The 23,295-nt window shown below is 43.7% G+C and overlaps 1 protein-coding gene across 3 annotated transcripts in view; it reads right to left on the bottom strand.

The window, feature by feature from the left end:
* dnah9 (dynein, axonemal, heavy chain 9) overlaps positions 1-23,295 on the bottom strand; it is a gene marked incomplete at its 5' end in the record, with an annotated part of 163,638 nt that overhangs the window by 113,911 nt on the left and 26,432 nt on the right. For all 3 annotated transcript variants that reach the window (XM_080516868.1, XM_080516869.1, XM_080516867.1), the window contains 18 exons: positions 211-315; positions 1,007-1,163; positions 8,614-8,774; positions 9,001-9,240; positions 11,253-11,378; positions 11,831-11,986; positions 13,244-13,370; positions 14,299-14,429; positions 14,726-15,003; positions 15,090-15,222; positions 16,424-16,579; positions 19,245-19,404; positions 19,533-19,676; positions 20,441-20,607; positions 20,840-21,062; positions 22,080-22,241; positions 22,351-22,613; positions 22,687-22,883. In XM_080516868.1, the coding sequence (XP_080372994.1) occupies positions 211-315; positions 1,007-1,163; positions 8,614-8,774; positions 9,001-9,240; positions 11,253-11,378; positions 11,831-11,986; positions 13,244-13,370; positions 14,299-14,429; positions 14,726-15,003; positions 15,090-15,222; positions 16,424-16,579; positions 19,245-19,404; positions 19,533-19,676; positions 20,441-20,607; positions 20,840-21,062; positions 22,080-22,241; positions 22,351-22,613; positions 22,687-22,883 (3,086 nt within the window). The remainder of the gene's footprint in view (positions 1-210; positions 316-1,006; positions 1,164-8,613; positions 8,775-9,000; positions 9,241-11,252; positions 11,379-11,830; positions 11,987-13,243; positions 13,371-14,298; positions 14,430-14,725; positions 15,004-15,089; positions 15,223-16,423; positions 16,580-19,244; positions 19,405-19,532; positions 19,677-20,440; positions 20,608-20,839; positions 21,063-22,079; positions 22,242-22,350; positions 22,614-22,686; positions 22,884-23,295) is intronic.

Here is a 23,295-nt window from a genome sequence, read left to right on the forward strand (position 1 = left end):
GGTCTGGGACTCATCTGATCACAGAGGCGCTACATACATTATTCAGTCTTTTGGAGCCCTTGGACTAAGTTGTCACTTGGCTTCACCTAAAAAATTCAATTTTGTCTTTCATCACTGGCTTTGCTGTGTTTTGGAGACAATCTGAAGGGAGACGGTGACTGTAAAGTCTCTTCTTTGGAGGGCGGATGTGAGGTGTGTGTTTGTTCTCACCTGCACTGCAACCACCGACAAAACCTCCACGGAGATCCTGTTGAACTCGTCGAAGCAGCCCCATGCTCCTGTCTGCGCCAGGCCTTTGTAGATGCTCCCGCAGGACTGACGGACAAGACACAAGTTACACCGGTGCACTGAAAGGTGCAAGGTGCACTGAAATTGGGCCTAAACACACGTCACGCCATTAAAAACTGTTTCTGGAGGTTGGATACATTTTTTAAGCTTCCTCTGAACTTTGTGAGCAAGTGAGACCAGGATGAAGCTTTTCTCTCCAATTACAGATCCAAAGACACCTTGTGTGACGCCGACTGGAGCTGACTGGAGGATTGATTTTAACGTGAGCGAGTATGAATAACAGTGTGAGCCTCTGAAGTCTGGTTCCTCCAGGAGTACATTAGCACTTCTCTCTCCACTCGGGGTGCCATGCAGCATTGTAGCCGGGGGGGCATCGTATGCCTCTGCACTGTAATGATGCCCCCCCCGCCTTGTCTGTGGGAGGAGGGGTGGGTGGGGGAGCCGGATGATGAGATTATGTTTACATCTCCCCTGGCCGCTCTATATGCAGAAGGTGTGAGCAGGAATAGAAGAGAGCGCATCAGGAAGCGACGTGAAGGCTTCTTCAAAGCAGGTGGAGCACCGGGCGTGAGGGGGTTTAAATATGGGGAGATGAAAAGAGAGGCGGTGAGCAAGAGGAAGGGCGTGAAGGCGGACCGACGCCTGGAACAGCAAGCGGATAGCCGAGCGAGGCGAAGATATAAAAGCTAACATGTGCATAATGCGTGTGTGTGCTCACCTTGTAGTCCATCTGCTCGGAGCAGTTGAACACATACACCATGATGCCCAGGGCCCGGCCCAGGTCCTTGGTGGTCTCTGTCTTCCCGGTGCCCGCGGGCCCTGCAGGGGCCCCGCTCATGGTCAGGTGGAGTGACTGGGTCAGAGTGATGTAGCACCTGCGACGCAAAGACAAAGCGTGACGGGTTTCAGGCGCATGTACTCAGAAAATTCACTTCCACAGCTACGATTAGCATAGTTAGCATCGTGGCTTATGAGAACGTGGAGGAATAAACTTCAAGAAGTGTATTTTTTTTTTTTTTTTTTTTTTACTTTTCTGTTTGTATTTCTTCAAAATGTGTTATTAACATTAGATCATTCCGAACTTTCGAAAGTTCCGCCTTGGGAGCAGTTTTCAAAAAGCTGCGTTACCAGTGGCTCACTGCACCGTTGTCATGTAAACAGGGCCAAGGATTCAATGCTTTTTTTGTGTGTGTAACCATGGAGGCATTCGATTGGTGACCTCATCAGTGCGGTGCGGGGCCTCAAACTGCTCACATGACAGGCGGTGACTTTCCCCTCCTGCCACTGCGGCGTTATTAACCTTCCTCTGAACGATCCGCATCGACTTTTAATAAGCGCATGATAGGGAAAAGGCTTGATTGCCTAAGCGGCTGTCCCACAGCACACATGACAAATCCTGAACAGACGCTGTCTTCTAACCGGCGCCGACACCGTGGAGCAGCATGCATAACTTCATTATATGATAATACAATCGGCTCCTGTGCTTTGATTAGCATGAGGGCTGATTAGTGACACCCGTGATTGCCTCTCCTGCACAAACAACCTGCCTGTCTCAGATCATGTAAAAAAAAAAAAAAAAAAAACTGCAGCAGCATTGTGAGCCGATGGAGACAATCAGGGCTTTATTGATCACGACAATAAACGTTTCGCCTTGAATATCAACACAGCAGCGGTTTTAACGAGCTGCTGGTTAATGGTTGATGTATGGAAGGGAGGGGGGGGGGGGGGGGGGGGGTGTTGGAGAGCGCATCGAGACACAGAAGCCAGGAGAAGATGAATGATCCCATCTGTATACAGTGCATCATCCCCCGATCGTGGTGCCAGTGGGCTCCTCAGCTCCCCCGCTGAAATATGGGCAAAAGAATTCTCCATCGGTGGCGTGGGTATATCCTGCCTTGAATAGCAAAAGATGAGGAAGCTGGATGAAACAGGGCTTTGACAAGGTGACTGGTTTTATCACCTGCTCTCAAAAAACCCCCCCGATATATCAGAGCATCTCATTCTGCATCTCCTTTTAAACCGGTGTGAGTGAACTGAGTAAAAGACTCCTGACACTGCATAACAGGGCCGCTCTGGAGATCCCGCTGTAAGTATCGAGCGCTTGCCAACGAGGTGCCAATACCGTTCCCGCTGATGGATCAGAGCGACTTCCTTTGGCCTAATTATATGGCTGCGGGAGGATGAACATGCACAGAAAACGCCGCTCGATAGCGTTACAGTTCCTGTCTTTTAATTTCCAATGTGTATGAGCTGAAAACATACATGTCGTATATCCTCTCGGTTTCAGTGCCAGGAGTTTGACGTCATGCTAGTGACTGAGTGTTTTGCTGTATCAGAAAAATGGAATCCAGCCTCTATTGGCATTATCAATTGCTTTAAAATAGTTTCTAGTAATAATTATGTCCCAACTGATCAAGAGCCAAGAAAAAGACCTTGGCAAAGTCATCGCCTGTAAGTGTGCAGATATGGAAGGTCATTTCTGCCAAAGTGGCATAAATCCTTTCAGTAATAATTCAGTGTCTTCAAATAATATTAAATCTTCTTCATATTATCACTTACCCTCTCAAACTGGTGACAAATTCATCCGTCTATCAAGAAACTGTCTCATTATTTAGAGAATGTTTGATATTTTACCATACGAAGCTGCTGAGTCATTCACTAGATCTGTGAACGTACTTATCTCATATGGTAATCATTGATTGGCTTCTGACTTCATAGATCTTTAAAAAAAAAAGGGGAGGGGGGGGCAAAATACCCGTGAAGACCTTTTTGGAGTTCAGAAATGAATTGGGAGTTTATTAGGGAGTTGGAGAGAAAAGGCACATAGTTACGGATTCTGTTGTACACAAGAGGCTAACAGATGACGAAACACTCCCTGAAATTGATTTGGCCAATTCAAACTGATGTGATTTGTGTTTGCGAAATAAATAAAAATAAAATATTATTTACGCTCCATTAGGCAATGCAACAGCCCACGGCACCAAGTATTGTAGTTCAGGGTCCCCAAACGGATCAAGGAGTTATATTGAATGTACTGATTTCGACAAGGTAGAATAATACTTAAAATGCTGAGTCATGATTTTGAAATGATTAGCTATTCTTTTTAGGTGGTAAAACATGATTTGGATGCATTTCCAAAAATGCTGACTCATGGTTATAGCAAGGCATGCTGTTATCTCTGGGATTTTGACAAGCTGAGATTTCACGGAAAATGCTCAGTCATGACTTTGATATGCTATGTCAGTTTTAAGTGGTAATACAATGCTTTGACACTTTTTTGACTCAACAAAAAATGTTGAGTCATGATTTTGCAAAGCTGTGTCAATATTCTAAAGTTCATGAAAAGCAGAGATAAACACTTCATTGCTGACTCATGATTTTGAAATGTTTAGTCAGGTCATTTTGAAATGCTACGTTTTGACGAGCTTCATCATTATTTAAGGAAAATAAGTGTAAGTCTTTGAGATGCTCAGTCATCGTTTTTAAAATGGCAGTTTTGAAACGCCAAGCCATGTTTTTGATAAGCCAAATCATTATCTCAAGATGCTAAGTTACGATCTTGAGAAAATAAGTCATCATCTTGCTGAGTCTTTGGAAATTTAAGACAAATCAGATTATCAGATTGAGATAAGCTTAACAGAAATCCTCAGCAAAATGGAAAGTGGATTAAATTTAGTTCATAACATATTTATCATCTGCGAGTGCATAATCAACTGAGTACACGCTTGTTCTCATCCCTAATAAACCCTTCCTTTAGTCTTCCTGCTAATTCTATTTTGTGTCTCTTTATACTACCTTGTGTTTATTTTATTTTTTTAAGTTCCTCCCTATTATCCTCCTTTAATCTGTTTGAGCTCCTTCGCCGTTGAAAGGTGTCGTGCAGATAAAGCTGTCGGCTTGTCTCCGGCTGTGACGGGTGGGACTGTCTGCTCGGAGAAGAATCTGCTGTCTGTGCCGACTCACCGTCATGCTGTTGAAGTGTTGGGGGACACTGAATTGCCATTAACGTTATCTGCAACATCTGTGCTTCTGCTCCTAAGTCAAAACACCTACGGTGGAAAAAGCCTTTTAATGGCCTCGACCCCATCAACGATGACTTCGCCTTAACGTCCCCTCCTCAAGAAACTTATTCCTGACCTTGAGATCTTGTTCGTGGAACTCTTTACCTAGAAAATATAGGACTTCTCTAATGTCTACGGACTTGAGTTTTCTGATGTGACAAATGGACCTTGAGATGAGGCTGTGTTCAAAATTCAGCGACAAGTTTGGCATGGACTGATTCCCCTCTACCTCTGTATCGACACAACCGAGGTGAATGGCGCTTCAATCCAAGCAAGATCGAGTCTGAATCGGACAGCGTTACTGTAACAATATCTCTGTCTCTCAGGATAATCTCAGGATAATCCACAGACAATAGGCTTCACCGGGATGCTTTCTTGGCTCCAAGTACTTCCATTAGAAAAAAAAAAATAAGTGTGTGGATCATCCTAAATTACTGAGGCTCCCTGCTCGTCTACATGGTGACCTGATTCGCCCAAAGTTCTTCAATCCGGCATTAAAGACTCCCAAACACTCAGCTGGGTTTGTCGCTACCGTGCAGTCGGGTTCATATTTCAGCTGCGTGCCAAAAAAGTGGCCAGTCGGTGTCGTTTCTTTCTGAATCTCCCCAATCGGTGAAGTGAGGACCTGCCTTCAGCCTGCAGATATTTGTGAGAAGATTTCCAAATCAGCTCAGGTGTAAGAGCCTATGGCAACGTCGTGTATGTGAAAAACATATGTTGATGTGGACTTCATTATCTGTGCATGTCAAGTAGACTGAGAGATGCGCTCTCATACCTCAATGTTACAAACTAGGATTATTTCTAGCCTCACACTATTCAACATTTTAACCTTGTCCTGTTTTGTTTGCCTATTTGTACATCTCCTGAATTAGTTGGCATTTCTTGTACATCTCGTTTCTCCTTTTTTTTTTTCTTCTAATCTCGAATTACCATACTGCTAAAATGTGCAATTCAAATTTCGTCAAGGGAAGGTAAACACTCTGTGCTTGAGGTGACCGAGCCATTTCAAATCCTTCAGCACACACACAAATATGCATGCTGTTAAGATAGATACATGAATTGTGTTCTCCCTCACTGTGATGTTTGAACAAAGTTATGTAAATAAATAAATAAATATGGGAAAAAAATCACACCACAAACAAGCTTCTGGCTGTTCGTTCGAGTCGTGGATTAGAGGATTCGACACCTCGCTTTCCCCGGACCGTGCTCCATTGTTGCAGCGTTCACGACGAGGGCATGCACCATATGGTGAAGTCGTGCTCCGCGGCCGCCTGATCTGCCCATCAAAGCCCATTGTTTCTGCTTTGTTCGGGCTTCAAAGGGAATGATGGTCGGCCTGGAAAACCACGCCGTCCAACGCCGCTGCGTGCCAGAGGAGCCTGGGAGGCAGGTATTCATCTCTGTGTACTCTCACTCCATCAGGAAATCCTGCACAAGCATGCAAGAGCGAACAAACAAGCTGCTGGCGGCAAGCCCGAGCTGACTTGGTCTAAAAGGCTCTGCCGGCAGAGGGTGTGCATAATGATTCAAATGAAGATTCGCAGATGAGAGGTCTGTGTCGTCTATTCAGTTCCTAGCAATAAAAAAAAGATGAATTTTCATCAGCACAAATGGATTCTTTAACATGTGCTTGATCTTCGAGTGAACTATCGAGAAACAACTAAATGCTAAGTAGTTTGCTCAGTGAGGACTTGTTTGTTGAGAATGAGTGGGTGATATGTTCGGAAAAATTTAATTATGTACAATCTAATAGCACGTAATGGGTAGAAAACAAAACGTCTTCAGCGAGTCTGTTTGCGTTTAAGCTGAGATTTCAAGGAGACCCGTCCAGGACTAAGTAAAAGAAAAAAAATAATAAATAAGGGAATTATTAATGAAATGTGATGCGAGTACATTTTGAGGAGGACTCAACAAAAGAAAAACCTTCAGTTTTAGTTTAGTTTCCTTAACATACTTTGAAACTCTAAAGTGTAAGTGTGTGTTACTGCAAGTCCACAACATTTAGTCTATAAGTGAAGTCTCACCACATAAACACTTGTCACGACCTGGATCGTCAGGATAAGTCGGATCTTTTAGCCTCAGATCTGTCTTCAGTCTCTGGAGTCCGGAGAGACTTCACTCAACATCGACATGACAGCGTCACACACTTGCTACAGATACGACAGCTGAACATCTATGATGTGACTCTTTTTTCCTCACATCATCCAAAAGGTACAGCGTTAAAACGACTGTAAAGTCTGACTGAGTACAGTGTCATGCTTGAGAAAGCTCTCCTGTCTGCTTAACCAGTACATCATCTCTAAAAGCATTGGGAAGTTGCCTTTTCTTTAGGGTAGTGGAGTGAATTTCAAACTAATGTAATGAAGTGATTACAAGGAGGACAAGTGTACCCAATACTGTCAAATTTGAGTGTGAGAAAATCTGCGTTGAATTCAGAGGAACATGACATTTACGAGATTTAATCAAAGACGATGTCTGAATCAAAAGAAAACATGTTTTGAAATCACTTCTCAAAGTTGGCAGAGTCCTTATTTTTACAGCGTCCACAAAAACCCCGAAGCACAAAAAAAGGCTGAACAAACAGTGTGTATATCTGCTCCAATGAAAGGTGCAATCATTAACGTGTCCGGCTGACGATTCGACTGTTGTAACTTAACTCTGCATTACTTCCAAGGCCAGAGGAGCCTTTTATTAGCCAACTAAATTCTATTGGTTTTACATGTTGCTATAAAAATAAACAAACAAAAAAAAAGCCCTCATCACAAACTATCAATCCAATGTGGAGTGTGATTCTCTAGTGTGGAAGCTGACAACTTTACCAGCTTACACTTCAGCACCCTCAGAGTCACTTGTTATCCCAGATCGATCCCATTTGGTCTGACCTCGTGCGAGTGTTGGCTCTGGGAATTGTAAACATGTCCCAAGTCTTCAGAGGGACGGGTCATGAGGACAAATTGTAGTTAATGGCCAGTGATCTTGACTGCAGTAAAACTCCATCACCCCATTTACAATGCATTTGTACATAATCAAAGTTGTCATGGTATCAAGTCGTATTCGCCTCAGTGTGCATGATTTAAAAAGGCATGATAGTTTGTTACTTTTATTATTTAGGTGTGGTTAAAAACCTGTCCGTGCATGCAGATGTGTCCATTCAGTACAGGGTGTCTGCTCTTATAGGGGTTCTCCCCTTATGTTAATATATGTAATCGCTGAAAATTCAAAGGTGAAGCCTGAGAGCCGACTGGCTGATCCATTCTGTAGTGTGACCTGGGTTATTTTCACTATCCAACCAAACCAATACATTTCCAGAAAATCGATGTAAAATTGTTTTATTTGATCCACTATATCCCATATTGGAACATTTTTATCTCCATGGAAGTGCTTTCATTCAGGATGACGTTGCCGTGACCTTCGCAGTCACATGACTTAAGACCATGTGAGCATCATTTCCAGATTGTGAGCAGACAGATCAGGCAGAGCTCTCTACTCCAGTCGTTGGAAAGAGGAACAACGAAAGGTAATCCCTTGGAAGATTGATATCCAACCATCCAGTAGAGGTTTGGATCCAGCTCTAGTGTCATGAAGTACCCTGAATAATGCTGGCTTTTCACAACATTTCCTTTGCTGTCAGCTGTCACGACCAAGCTGACGTACACGTCAAGCGCAAAAATCACAGAACCTATCTCATTTTAGTTAACCAGTTAGAAATATAAGGGTTTTTAAAGAGCTAGTGTTATAATACTCTAGATACAGCTGACAAAATCAAATACTACCAGTCATTGTTTTGTTCAGATTCATGGTTGGTGCAACAAAGAAAGTTTGGTAACATTGAAACCATGTGAGTCCTTCAGTTTTAGCCTAACTCTTGGCTTTAAAAACCAGATAGATTTGGTCTCTATGTCAAATTTATCCTGCTGCGTATCATAAACATTAGCTATTCATTATTTCCAACAAAAAGTCATCCCATTGGCTTTTTGGTGGGAATCATTGTTAAGTCTGATTTACTGGAAATCACATCTCAAGCCTCGAGCCACTTTTAGAGAATAATAAAGATACGTTCATGAGTCGTCATGCTTAAATTGAACTGACAAAACTGAAAAATGTGATATTACCAACAGTATGATGGTAAATCTGCCTCTGCTCTCATCCCTGACGTGTGAGATTGGAACCTTGCAGTGGTAACAGTACGCTAAGGGTCAATTTCACCTTCACTCTGTGTTTTGCTGCCTGTGAACAAAAGGCTCCAGCACTCACACCTCCGTACCTGTCCGTCAGAGGAGTGATGACTAATCGCGGCGTGTTGCCCAGATATTCGTAGGAGTAGAGAAACTGGGCGTCGCAGATGTTGGCGAAACAGTGCTTTTCCTTTTCATCCCATCGGTGCCGCAGCTGCGACAGCCACACAAAGGCCTGAGAATTCTCCACCTTCGAGAAATAAAGACGGGATAATTGAGCGACAGATGCCGAGGCTTCGGATAAAGCCCCAAATAATCTATGCTTTTCCGCCCTCTGATTATGGTAATGACATACCTAGCCTGAATATCTTGAGTGCATTAGTCACTGGTAAGAGCCTCTTCGAAAACACAAGCAGCAGTCATTGTGTCTGTGTGGCGATGCATACGGGCGAACATGTCCACTGTGGTCCTCTCACCTTCTGAGCGATCATCTTGGCCACGACGTCTCTGGCGTGCACGTCGATGGTGCAGATGGTCATGACCTTCTGCCGATCACCCGGGGTGAGCTGGCCTACCAGCATGGAGATGAGCGTGTTAAGCTGGGATACCTGCTTCTTATAGTACTCCTTCATGGCACTGTCGTAGCCCTCCTCCAGCCGGCCGAAGGCCATGCCCACGTCGGTCGTCCACCAGATCTGAGTGCACGTCAGCGCCACCTGATGGAGGAACCGGCACCACGTGAGCCTCTAAACCCATTTTAGTTCAAGGGCCACATACAGTCTCACTTCATCTTGAGTGGGCAGGACCGGAAAAAAACCAACTGCTATAATGACCTTGACATTTAAACTTTAAAGCTTTAAAGATATTTTCATGGCGTGGAGTATACATGATGAAAATGTGGATTGGAACAAAAACTGAAAAAAATAACTACAATCTCAACATGAAGCCAGTTTTAATTAAACTTACAGTGAAGTGTCCAAAAAAGTTTCAGATGAGTGCTAGTTTGCTGGCTTTCATGGCAGCATCACCGAGATCTCAACTCGGGTCTCAGTGTTATGCTGTGTTTGCTACTCTTTAAAAATGTGTAAAAAAAAAAAAGAGTCTCAGTTTTCTCCCACACATGTGGTGTCTCGGTACACCCTCCTCATGTAATTGGCATATTTGGAACAACACCTCCAGAAGACCAATACAAGACCCCCTACAGTTAAATACTGAGTTAAGCTCTCTATGATTCCACTGGAGAAAGAAGATCTAGCCGTCACAAGCAAAAACTGCAGATTAATTCAAACCTTTATAGAATTCTGTGAAAATCTAGCTCTTAGTTAACAACAGTAATAACTTCATATGAAATGACCAGCTGGATTTGGTTGGCTGATTAGGCTTTTCTCTCTTTATAAAAGCTATTTTGGTTTTTTATTGTACGTATAGTGTTGTGTGTAGTGTATTTGAATATGAGTACATCTATACAGTGTGACCTTGATCATGAAGGTGAACAAATTTGATTTGAGTGTAAGATATGTTGTTTTCCTTTCTCTGTTTTTTCTTCTGTGTGTGTATGTTTTGATTTGTTAATTTGTTCATGTTTGTATGTTAATACATTTTTAAAGTCTATGTTTTCTTTGAAATTATCAACATTTGCTTGGTAGTTTGGCTAGATAGGGGCCAGTTTTGACCCATGCGCCTTATAATAGAAACCCCTTATCTTATGTACACCTACATTGAAGTTTGCTCAGAACCTGTCCTGTAGTTAACTTTGGAAACAAGGCGGCAGTCGGAATACAGATACATGCAGGAAGTGAGCCAAACATATGTCCTCGTATACAGTCAGGACCATATGTTCGCTCAACATTTGCCTTTCCAAACTGCAAGTTGTGAAGGAACGCTTGGACTTGGATGCAAAGGGGCCGTTTTCTGCTGATCAGTGCAGAAAGTTCGCTTCAAGAAGGGCTGCATGGGCTGAGCAGGTGTTGTGTTAATTGGGTAATAATGAGCATGGGGTTTAAAAATAATTCCTTCCCACTCAATTCTTTCGCGATGAGAAAGGTGGGACCTCACTACACACGATGCAGAGACTTCCTGAAAAATTGGAAGGTTGTGGAAAAGTCCTACAAAAAGTGTGCGTGATCTGATAAACTTAAGCCAGCGAAAAGGGGGAACAGTCAGAATGGCTGAAATTGCAAGAAACAAAAATAAATAAATATATAAATATCAGCTGAAAAAGTTCAAATGGTAAAATTGTTTCAATGTCCAATGTAGTTCGCATGTTAGGCCATTCGTGGAGGCTGTTGTTTGTTTTGTTGTGTGTAATGAACCCACACACGCATATATGAAGAGAATAATAGACTATCAACATTAGCAATGGTGATTACATTGGATATTCGTGTAGACAGGCAATTGAATTATTATTAAAGTGACTGTCAACTATGAAATTATGAATTCCCAGGAGAATGTGGACTGAGAGACATGACACTGTTTTGGACATCCAAAATGCAAAAAAAGTATTGCGTTGTCACCTGACAACGTTGTCTCCGACACGGAAAGTTCCTCAGTGCACTTGAGAATGTTCCATTCACCGCTAACACACTGTGGGTAACCTGTAATTTTGCTGCGATGGATCAAGAGGTATATAAGATGCATGGAAGATAGAACATAAGTCACAGGGCGTTGACCTTAACCATGTTAGCTAAAAGCCAAAAAGGAACCGAACAATCTTGACCACACTGTGTACCTGAGCCGGGTAGTCAAACAGCCACTGCTCTCGGGGTTTCTCCTCGTAGGCCGTCACTGCTTCCGTCATCTCGTGACGGACCGTGGAGCGCATGGTGTCCAACACGCGGTTCAGCCATAACTCCACCTGAAGGCGGATGGAGGATAAGCGTCAGTAAAGCCATGGCGGCGTCTGTTAGATGAGCGAGCAGGGGCGGGCTCCCTTATCAATGGGCCCTAATGAGGTCATTAATAAGCATTAGAGTGGAAGTGGAGTCAGGCAAATAGTATGGCATGTAATGGAAAATTAATGGATTTACAGGCTTTGATATGCAAAAACCCCAGGGGCAACCACGGAGTCAATTTCATTTGTCTGCTTTATTGTGGGCCATGATATTCTTTCCATTACAGGAAAGGGCAGGTGAGTGAATTCTCCCATCTGTTACAGTCAGGTACAGTCAGCGGTGGGGCCGCGGAGTCGCCGCCGAGTCTAATCAAGACGAAAACCCGAGACATCTTCAGCATTGAGCTCCGCCACCAAGAACCCCAGGGGCCTTTCTGGAGGTGTGAATGGGAATTCCCCCTGTGGTTGTGTCTTACCTGTCCGCCGCAGTCGCAGGGCTGGTTAAAGGCCACGTACTCCTCCTCCTTGCTGTACATGCCCAGGCCGATCTTGGAGGGAGCGCTCCCTTCCCCGTCTGTTTGGAATCGCATCTTGGCCATGTTGTCAAACAGCTTAGACAGATGCTTCTGGACCTGAACAAACACGCAGACAGGCTTCAGCTCGGGCTCAATTTGCACTCGGCTCGCACACGCCGGCTGGTGTTTTCACTGCCGCCACGCAAATAAATAACCATTCAATGCTTTCTCTCTCCGTCGCTCTTTTTTTCCCCTGATTTGTTAATAGAAGGGCAGGACCCGTGTTCTGCCGCACGCCTGCTAACTTCCTCTTAGAGAGATTTAGTGGCAACTTGCTCTTAACAGTGATTTATTTCTCTGAATGCACAAGACAATGTCCAAATGATTGGAGGAGGAGGCCGGCTGAGAAAGTGTGAGAGACATTGCCTCTGTGTGGACAGCAACAGTACGGCAGGGAGCTGAAAGAACTCACATCGCTCAGATGAACTGCTTTAAATCTCAGATTAGAGAAATAATAATCTCGCAGTTATTACTCCTCATTATTGACGATACTGATGTCATCTATCTATGAAACAGTGATGCATATCTGAAGATCAAAATTGTGTTTTATGACTAGTTAAGATTTGTTTTTGAAATGACCTTACAGGAAATGTCATTGTCCTAATTTGCTACAGGGTGGCGGCCCAGTGAGGGGCCCTGAAGGTAATGAAGGGAGGCTGAGATATTCACGAAGTAGGTTTCCCATTGGGAGGTGTGCCAGTCAATGACCTTAAGCCACACCTCGGTTACACAAGAGAGACAGACTTCAACAAAACCCTTGGACATAGGTGTGTTTAGACCTTTCAAATATTCTATAACAGCCCAGCTGTGGTGAACTGTAATTATAGACCATGTCCATATTGAACCCTTCTGTTTCATGGAAACTCATCTTCGTCTCATATTTGGATCAGATTGTGGATATTGGTGTTGGTTGCACCACAGAAGACGTTTTGATTTTCAATTGGGTTGTGATATTTCGTATTTATGTATTTATTTCAACTATCCCACCAGGAGTACACAATACTATATTTGTTCTTGATATGCATATCCATTTACGTCTCTTTCATCTGGATCACAGAAATGAAAGAAACTGGATGAAGATATGTTAGATTTAAAGTTGCATTTAACAGGAAAAACTTTCCACTCCTCTGAGGTTTATGAGATCCCTCCAATACTTCAGGAGATCTCTATGTCTTTATCTTGAAACACCAGGTGCATCCCTAGTAATGTATTTTAATGTGTCCCTTTATTTCAGTGTTAATGTCTCCGAAATGAGATGTTGCATCTCAGATGAGGCTCTCTTTCCAATAAAGCTGAATGAAGTGGTGAAGGCACCTGGTGCGGGTTGGTGCCATTGGAGAGGATGTCCAGGAGATCGGCGGAGGAGATGAAGTAAAAGCGAGGGAAAGCCAGACGCTTGGTGTCCAGGTACTCGGCCAGAGCTTTTTCACACAGAGAGAGTCTGCGATGGAAACACAGCAGACAGAATGAGTGGAGGTCCGTCCAGTGGAGCTGTTTTGAGGATGCACCATTACCACTTTCCAGCCCCAAACTCAACGATCCAAGAGGACAAGCCATCACCGACATTGAACTTCACCTTCCATGACGCTTCTACACCGTCATGTAAAATTTTTTGTTATGTTGTCAGGTAACATTTTGATACTTTATCAATACAAGTCACAAATATATAATAAACAGAAAATTTCACAATAAAATGTTTAATTGATCTGTTTTTGTTTTGCAGTACATCAATTGCTTATAATTTTGTGGTGGAAAAAAATGGCTTTTGTTTGAAACGGAACAATAACTGGTGGCTTTGCACTAGCTTTAGGTAAGACTGTGACTGCGAGGATTGGCAGATTCTATCCAGTTTAATTTGATTATGTGTCATCTGCATAAAGAATAAAAACACTATGATTAGAAAAGGTGGGCAAGTGTCAACATTAAATGGAAAATAATGTGGGCAAGAAACAGGGCCCTGCGTCACGCCACAAAGAAGTTGAGCTACGGATTATGTGTAGTCAGCCAGAGCAACAGTTTTTATTACTGTGACATTTTGGTGATTGCAAATGTTCCCAGTCATTTTGTACTTTGCAAATTAAAAAAAAGAAAGAAGAAAGTGGGGTTTTTATGCTGTTTGGCACCAAGTTGCCTCATTTCATGTGTCGGTGCTTCATTCTGAATTGTTTCATTCAAAATGACATGAGGCAATAATGATCTGCTGATTGTAACTTTCTACTAAAACCCAACCGCTGCGCTCCCGTGGGTGCAAACCTGGATGACAGGAATGATTCCTGCCTTTGTAAACCCTCACATGGAAAGATGCCTTCTGCTCAAGACGCATCTTTGATGGACAAACTCCCGAAAGAAGAAACAGAGTTCCTTCTCACCTGCTTTGGATGTCCTCCAGCTTAGCGAACAAGCCCGGCTTATTGGTTGCCTCCACCACGTTGGGCGTCTGATGCACAGCGTTGGCCAGCTCTTTGAAATTGGCATCAATCCCCTCAAAGCGTCTGGAGTCCTGCAGAGAATTTAGTGAAGAAGGCCTGGTCAGATGGTTTAAGCTTCCCGGAGGAGAGATGGGAGGGGAGCGATTCAAGGTTTAATAGCAAACATCTGGACTAAAGCACAGCGCAGACCTCCCGGGAGCAATTAAAAGTGGAGTAATCTCAGTTTCTAAACCGCCTGTAAGGTCAATTAATTAATTCTTAATTAGTGGCTCTAACAGTCATGTTGCCGGTGTTTACGCCACGGTGGCGCGGGTTGGAGCTCCGCATGCTTATGAGCTCCGTGTGCTTTAAATACAGGATGCATCACCTCCGGCAGCTGCGAGCGGATGTCCTCCGAGCCGATGAAGATGCTCTCCAGGTGGGTCCAGGTCCGCTGCACCTCGAACCAGATGGAGATGACCGAGTCGGCCACCGACAGCCTGCTCTGCCACGAGGACACCTCGTCCAGGAAGTGCGCGATGTACTTGGACGACATGAGGTTCTGCAGCTGCACCTGGTTGTCCTCCAGCGTCTCGATCAGCTCCTCGTCAGTGCGCAGCAGGGGCACCTGTGTCCTGTGGTGTGGCTCGTACTGGAACCGCATGCCTGGGAGGCCAAAACGGCGAATGTCCCTCGGTTAGGCATCCACTCGAGAGGGATGAAAAAGAAACCGTGTCGAGACGCTCTCGTACCAGTCCATGTGGAGTTGAGCTCGGAGAGGACCTTCTCCATCCCCATCTCCTTCACCGCCTTGTCCACGATCCCTCTTACCTCGTCTTCAAAGCAGTGCAGGTTGAGTTGCAGCAGGTCAGCCAGAGTGGTCTCCTGCTCAAACACAAGGTGCGTAAAGCATTTCACTCACCGCAACAAGCTAGGATTGATTAATGGAAGGCGCCTTGAAGTAGTTGTGATATTTACCACACGATTCTACACTGAAAGCCATCAGGCAGCAGAAAACTGCAAGGCTTGATGACAAATTGTGAGGTGGGATTGAAATGTATTCATCTCAAGTGCACGATATCGATCGATCATCGCCATCAAAGGTATGACAGCGATACAGATTTGTGCCACAGCTTGACGTGTCAGACACAATGAAAAAGTTGAAAGTTCTTTAGCATTGATCTTTAAATCTGCCCCGTGCTGTGTAACATCACAATAACAACAGTACAGTCTTCATAAGACAGAAGGACATTCAGCAAGGTGCTTTTACATTGATGCTGCAGGTTTACTTGTGGCTTTTATGTTAGTGTTGTGGCTTTTGTATTATAAGTTTTACGTTGTAGTGATTTGTATACGTTACTTGGTTTTTATATACATGTTGTGGCTTTTATATCGGTGTACATAAGTGAAGTGTCGTAGCTGATGTTTTTTTTTTTTTTTTAATTGTCATGCCATTTTGTATTTGTGTTGTGACTTTTGTAAAAATGTAGCAGCTTTTGTATATGCGACTTTAGTGGTTTTGTACAGGTTTTGTGATTTCTGTATCGGTCTATAGGCTTTTGTATAAGTGTAGTAGCTTTTAACAGTAACTTTTCAAATCACCAGAATGTAAAAAAACTGCTTACTTTCAAAAGAACATTTATTGAACCTATTTCTAAATTAGTCCATTCTTCGATCCATTATTGTTGAGCGATTACACTGGTTATTAAAGAGTCATTACATGGCTATCAAACTTGTTGCAACACATTGGTAATCCTGAAAGATGAATAAAAATGCAATGCGTGAGCTCATAAAGCTTCTGTGGCTGCTTTCCTGGCACAGCTTCGCAGGTGTAAAACACCTCTGCTAAGAACTAAACAGACCTCCTGCTGTGCAGAATCAGCAGAAAGTGTCCGCCTGTGAGAACAAGTCTGGCTCTATAAAGTCTTATCTAAAAGGAAAAAAGGATCAAAGTGGACCAGTTAGCTTCTGCAATACTTCTTTTTTTTTTTTGACATACTAAACAGCCGGTGGCGACGTACAACTTGCATCTGATCTTCGCTCGGCGGGACACACTGCTGAAGTTTGGATGCAGTTTGAAAAGTACCTGGTCCATGGTGAAGCGGACTCCGGTGGCAGCCATCAGCTGGTGCCAGTGTCGGGTACGTATGGCCGGGTTCTGGAGCTCGGCCACGGCCCGGAGTGACACCAGGAGGTTCTTGACCCGGGTGTCCAAACCTGTGAAGGCCTCCCACGCTCGGACCTGCAGCACAATGAACCCACATCTGAAGAAATCACCTTCCAGCACCTCGACTTCCCCTCTGCTTTGCAACAACTTACACTTTACCTCTAAAGTGACAGTTTCATTACCTGTTTATGTTGAGCGGACATTTTATACTCTTAAAAGAACCCTGGCTGTGCAAGCTGTAATTTTCAAGCACGGGAACATTTTCCCGTCATTCTGAATTGATTGATCCTGCGGGTACAGGTACATACACGTACTTTGATGGAGTTCTTAGTCAACCGCGATGTTCTGAGCTGCTTTGGTTGTAAATTATTGTCAAGAACCTATATATTCATTGCTTTTCTAAAGTTATCAAGGGCACAAAGACTCTCTGACTTTTATACATTGTCATATAAAAATAGTCATAAAGATGTGGAGAATTCTATTTTCACAGAAATCCTCTACGTTTCCCCTTTTTTGAACTCCAGAAAGTGAAATTATTGACAAAACTATGCAGTTACTCTGGTTTTGGCTCTAATCTTCAGTTAAAACGAAACAGTGTAAAATATTTACACGTTTACAGCTTTTCTTTAGCTCATCAATACGAAATAAATTATCTTACTGCTGTAAAACTGGCTGTATCACGTGTTGTTCTTAATTAACTGTCCTCTAATAGAAGAATCCATTAATGGACACAGCTGATATTTTTAGGTCATTGTTGTAAAAAACGGTATAAATCAAGTAATGCCAAAAAAATATTTAAAATATTGGATACTAAGTTATATCTTGGTCTCTGTCTCACCTCGTCCGACTCAGGTCCTTCTTGTTCATTGGTAAGACGAGGGTGTTGGTTTTGTACGGTGAAGAAGTGGTGAGTCACTTGTTGATTGAAAAATTATATAATTTTATATAATTTAGCTTTAGGTTGACTTTACATGACAACACTTTCAAGTGAAATCAGAAAACATTCATTGTGTTTTGGGGGTACTTGGAGCCACCGAAAATGTTACTTTTTTTAAAAAGTTTAAAACATTTTGAACTCCATGGAAATGAGGAAAACAGAAACTTTTCTAAAACATTCCCACTCCATGTAAAACCAAACCAGAATTGCTGCTACTGCATTTTTTTTGCATCCGCTAGTTTCTGTGTAAATTGACATTATTTCCAAAACTTTGCAGTGTAAAGGCGCAACGTTTCTGAAACAAAAACATCAAAACAATGCGTTGTCACTTGAGATGTTGTCATGTAAACGGGATATTATTGACATAAAGTTAAAGTATCTGGGTTTAATGTCTTCAACAAAAAAATATTCTAAACCTTTTCAAACTGAAATACCTCTGCTGAAGCTTAATATTAGTAGGTTAAAAGCCTCTTCTCAAAGGTTTACTCAGCAGTAGGAAGACATGAAATATTCTCTTTTGCTATCTGAATCCTGTGTTTGGGACATTTTTGAACTCCACAACAACACATGCTGTAGTGGTCGAGATCTGCTTTCAGCTGTAAATTTCAGTTAAGAGGCAATCAAAAGTGTTCACAGCGTTTCTACAGATAAGAGAGCGTGTGACTTGCACGCATTTCCTTAACTGCGAGGGCGAGATCAAGTGGCTGTAGCCAGACACAAGTGTGTTGCACGAGATGTAAATTGGCAGTAAATTCAGTTTCAACTAGTCTTGCTGGCAAATGAATGCAGCAGCTGATTAAGTCATGATCCCAGCGGTGGTGTAAGGCAGTGGAATTCACCCTGAAGGTAGCGTCTGCTGCACACCTGAAGGGGAAGATAAAGGCTCCTCTGTGTCTCATTGACCATGATCAGAAGGCTGAAGCAATAAAAACTGACAAAGGAGAAAAATATAAACCTCCCGAAGACCTGCGGCTGTTTCCTAAACACAACTGAACTTGGGGGAAGTGTTAAGCCGATGTTTAAATCCTTCAACACCAACTCTTTTAAGGTTTCTGCCTCTGCAGTTGGGAAGCATAATGCACCACGAGGAGAGAAGTCACTCTTGATGTCTGTAGAAGAACTTTCCCAATAAACTCTTTTCTTCTCCAATATCAATAATACAGCCGCGAACTCATGAACCACCTTCAATTTGAGTTTTCAACTCAATATTACTGTAAAAAGTAACTCCGTATATTCGGCTTGGATAGACATCTTTTTTTTATAAAGGGCGAGTACAAGTTTGAGAACTAACTTTCTGATACTCAGTGCCGATATGAGTATTCATTAAATGCCATTACCTTGATGTATCATTTGCGTATCGAGTATAAATTAGGCTGAAAAGCCCTTTTCCCACATCAGTCATACTTTAGTCATGTGTGGCTTGTAGCATCGCTGGTGTTTCTGAACTGTGAAACTCTTTAACATGTATCATGAAGCACAGAGTAAAATCCTCCTGGACCCACTGAGAAGTTATAATAACGAGCAACACTGGGCTAACTGCTGGTCCAAATGTCACTGATGAACAGGTTGCTGGTGTTTTAAACACTAGCTTCATAATAATAAAAAAAAGAATACAATTTACAGTCTGTCTTGCTTTTACCATTATCATTATTAAAGAATCTTCTAACCGCGGACACTGCTCATCTTGTCTTGTCAGCCTGCTGACTTTGCTGATGCATGACTTCATCTAATACTAAGTGGGCTGTATTGGGGAACTTTAATGAGTATACCCCCCCCCCCCCCCCCCCCTTCTCCTTCCCACACCTCTTTATCCAGCCCTCGGATGTCTTTGGAGAATCGCTTGCACTCCAGCTCCATGTCCTCCACGTTGATCTCTCTCCAGGGGGTGGTCCTCCACGCCGCCATGCTGGACTCCACCATGGTGATCATGTCCCACAGCTCCTTCAGCAGCCCCACCTCGCGCCTGATCGACGCACAACAGGCGGACAAAGTGAATTAATCCAGCATGAAAACGGCAACACTTCCCGATGTGAAAGGGCGCCTCTGCATGAACGCTTCATTCGTTGGGGGCAGAGCTCGGTTTCCTTTTACCTGCATTGTCGGAGCTGCTTGTAGTCCGACACGGTAACCTCGAACAAGCTGGCCGAGGCCACCAGGGAGGCCATGACCGCCTCCCGCTCCCCGATCTGCTGGTGGAACGCGTCCAACATCTGGTAGGGGTTCTTGCTGTCAATCCTGGATGAATGCGCGGGACGCATACGAGTGGCCATTAAAACACACTCAGTTTGAATGAGGCGTTTGGCTTCTAAAACCCGACTTGGCCGCAGCGCCGCTGGTCCGGGGTCTGCAGCGCTGTGACTATTACCGATGACTTCTCTGACATTAATGGGAAAATAATCACCAGGTTATTAAGAGAGCAATTACACACATAACTAATCTGACAATTAGACGTTATGACGAAGCATCGCTACCTTGGAATTAATTATCATTATGCAAAGAATCAATTAGCCTTGTCGGATGCGAGAGCCTGCAGATAACAGATCATCGAGCGAGAAAAGCACAGAAAGGTGACATTCTTCTCTTTCAAAGGTACTCACTCAACTCCATCACCACAAGGTAACGGATTAAGAAACTCTGGTCCGATAATATGTCATGTTTCTTAATAGTCCTTTTAATACAGTGTCTCTAACGAGGACGTATTAAGAAGATGTAAGAAAAAGTTGAGTTGGGCAAAAGAGAATAACTGTACAACATGAAGACTGATGAGTATGCTTCATCAATGGATTGCTAATGCAGATTATCTAACCCTTGTCACTACCACTTATTATTCCACTTTCATGCTGTGATAATACAGCAATTAAGGCAGCCAGTTGTTGCAATACAAGTAACTTACACATTTTTCAAACTAACTACTTGAGCAAACCCGTTGCAATTTGTTGGTGTTGCTAATGGCAACTTTCATAAAGGCTGGCTATTGGTTGGAGTTTGGTTTTTTTTACCTGAAGGGCCCGTTCTTCCGAAAGTGTTCCCTGAAGGTGTGCTGCTCCACGTCGAACGTTGCACACTTCCTCCTCAGGCTGGCCACCTCGATCACCTGCAGTGGCGCCACCTGCTGTTTGACCACCACCGCCTGCTTCTTGGCATTTTTCCATTTCTCTGGTAACTCCTGTGAGACGGGCAGACGGAAAGAGAGATAAACAGATTGATGCGGCGCAGGAGTGGAGGGCGAGGATGGGGAGGAGGAGTGGCAGGTGATGAATTGCCAAGAGGAAGAGCACAGAATGCGGGACGGGTGATTGGGTGATGGCGAGAAATGGGAAGAGAAATGGCTCTGTCTGAGCTCAAAGAAAAGATCGACGCTTGAAAGTAATCCGAGTCGACCGGGCGCCACTCCTCACCTCCAGCTGTTTGTAAACCACATCAGGCAGCTCCTGCTCGTACTCCTTCAGCAGAGCGATGGTTTCCTGCAGAGGCTCAAACATGGTGTCCGTCGTGCTTTGCCTTTCCTTCACAGCTCGTAGGTGACCCATGACGCCCACCAGGCCACCGTAGTCACCGTCCTCCACCTGCTGACCCAGCCCAGCCTCAGCTACAACGATGAAACGCTCCAGATCCGACAAACTGAGGACAATTAAAGGGGACCATTAGATTCAACACTCTGAGGTAATGGCCTCTTCTGGTTAAAGGTCTCTAAAAATAACAAGAACAACCTGTTTTAATTAACTTGAGGCGGAAGTCTCACAACTCCATGTCAACACGTTTACATCCGTTCTGAGTGAATTCACATTATCATTTAGATCAGACTGTGATTGAGAGAATCAGCAGTTGTCTTCGGCCTGATTTTATTAAGACAGATGGATTCTCCAGTAATGGGTGAGAAGCAGCAGCTTAAGCCGGCTGACAGCTGCCATCTGGAGTCGTTCCACGACGGAGCCGTAAACGTGTGATTCTTTATTCTTTATGGCTGCGTAACAAATGCCAAAGCTAGCGGAAAGGATCGATCACAGTTTACAGATTATGACAAACAGGACGGATCTCTGATGATAACTTTGTTTCTTATGACCTCTTAAAGAAAACCATAATGGGATTCTTGCTTGTGTATGTTTGATAGAGTGGATGTGTCAACCAGTGGTAATCTTGACTAATATTTTGTGAAATTACAGATCTATAGAGGGTTTGCACTCTATCTTACAGACAAACCGAGGGGGCTCCAGGGTACAAAACGTTGAAAACACTGCTTCTGACTGTTAGAAATAGGCCAAAAGTATCTGGTAAACAAAATTCAAACTAAAACGTTATGCGTAGTTTTAATAGTGAACCAACACTTCCAACTCTTGTTGCAGATATTATTAAAAAAGCACACAGACTTTTATAAATACACTAAACAGAACAAGAAACAACCTATTCTTTGCTTTATTCGTGTGCCTGCCTCTCTAAAAGGTGAGGCGTAAAGATTATTATCTTCGGAGCTTGTTTATTGTTCTTGTGCTAACGTGTGCTATGTGAACAAGCAAACATGCCAACATGTGCTTTAACATATACAAGTAGTGAGCAGCCAGAGGCAGGCACGCACAACGTCCTCTGAAATTTTCTAACATTTGTTCTATAACCTTTAAAGGAAATGATAGTCGGACGTACCTATTGGTTACAAAGTCAATAAGGTGCTGTTTGAACATGAAACTCCACTTTTTGATGATGTTGAGCAGGGCACTCTTCATGCTACGGCCATCCACCCTCATCCAACCGTTAAAGACACGCACCGGATCCAGACCCTGAACCTCCTCGTAGATCTTCTCGTAACTGGAAACACGAGGATGGTTACTTCTCAGTTTGGCAAGAGGAAATATGGACCGACACAGCAGGCACCAAATCTTGACAATCGAGAGAAGCCCAATGATTCAGTACCGACCTGTCGACTTGTTCTCTGAAGTTCTCGAGAGTGGGGGGATTTTCTGGGACTCCGTTTTCTGCGTAAAGCTCCATCTCCTGGCTGGTCAGGATGTGGCCGTACAGGAGGAACTGCCGCATGAACTCCTTCCTGTCGTCCACATACAGGTAGCTATAGCACTCCAGAGAGTTGCGGAACTCACAGCACGTTGCCATGGCGCTCTGCACACGCTGCATGAGGAGGTGACGCATGTCCGCCAGGTCGGCCATGTCCTCCATGTCGGCCTGCAGGACACGGGAAGGAGGAATCAGATTCAAGATATTCCAGGGGAAGTCAAATTACAAGACGTGGGCGTACTTGGTAGTGGGGGAAGGGGCTGTTCTGGGCAAGGCGAGGGACCATGGAGGAGATTCTGAACACGTCATTGACGAGGTTCTCCACCAGCTCAAAGAAACTGTCTCCGGCACCGTAATCCAGAGAAGGGGTGAAGACCATGTCAGGAAGCTTCAGATCCAGCTGAGCCTCAAACAGAGGAGCCACCACGGCTCGCATGTCTGCAGGTGGACAAAGAATTGAACAGATTATCTATTTTTAAAGCATCATTTTAAATACCGCTTGGAAAATTGGATGGCTTCAAAATCTTAATAAAGGTTTCACCAATACTGACACCAAAAATGTGACCTCGAAAAAAAGGTTTGTTGACTTGACCAGGCAGTGTATGTTTATCTTCACTCCAGACCATTACGAGAAGATACAAGCCCTTTCAAAAACCACATGGGTATGATCCAGAGGACGTCCCAGAGCCAACAGATATCACCCGGCTACAAACAGGATCCTAGGATGGATAGATGGATGGATGGACGAACAAACGGAAAAATGCTCTTTTTGAAGTCCAACTCACTACCTGTATCTTACAAAGTAACGCTAATACTATTTAATTGGTACAGATTGAATCACTTTTAGAGA

The sequence above is a fragment of the Blennius ocellaris genome (genome assembly GCF_963422515.1).
Source record: "Blennius ocellaris genome assembly, chromosome: 21".
In the NCBI taxonomy this organism is placed as follows: domain Eukaryota; kingdom Metazoa; phylum Chordata; class Actinopteri; order Blenniiformes; family Blenniidae; genus Blennius; species Blennius ocellaris.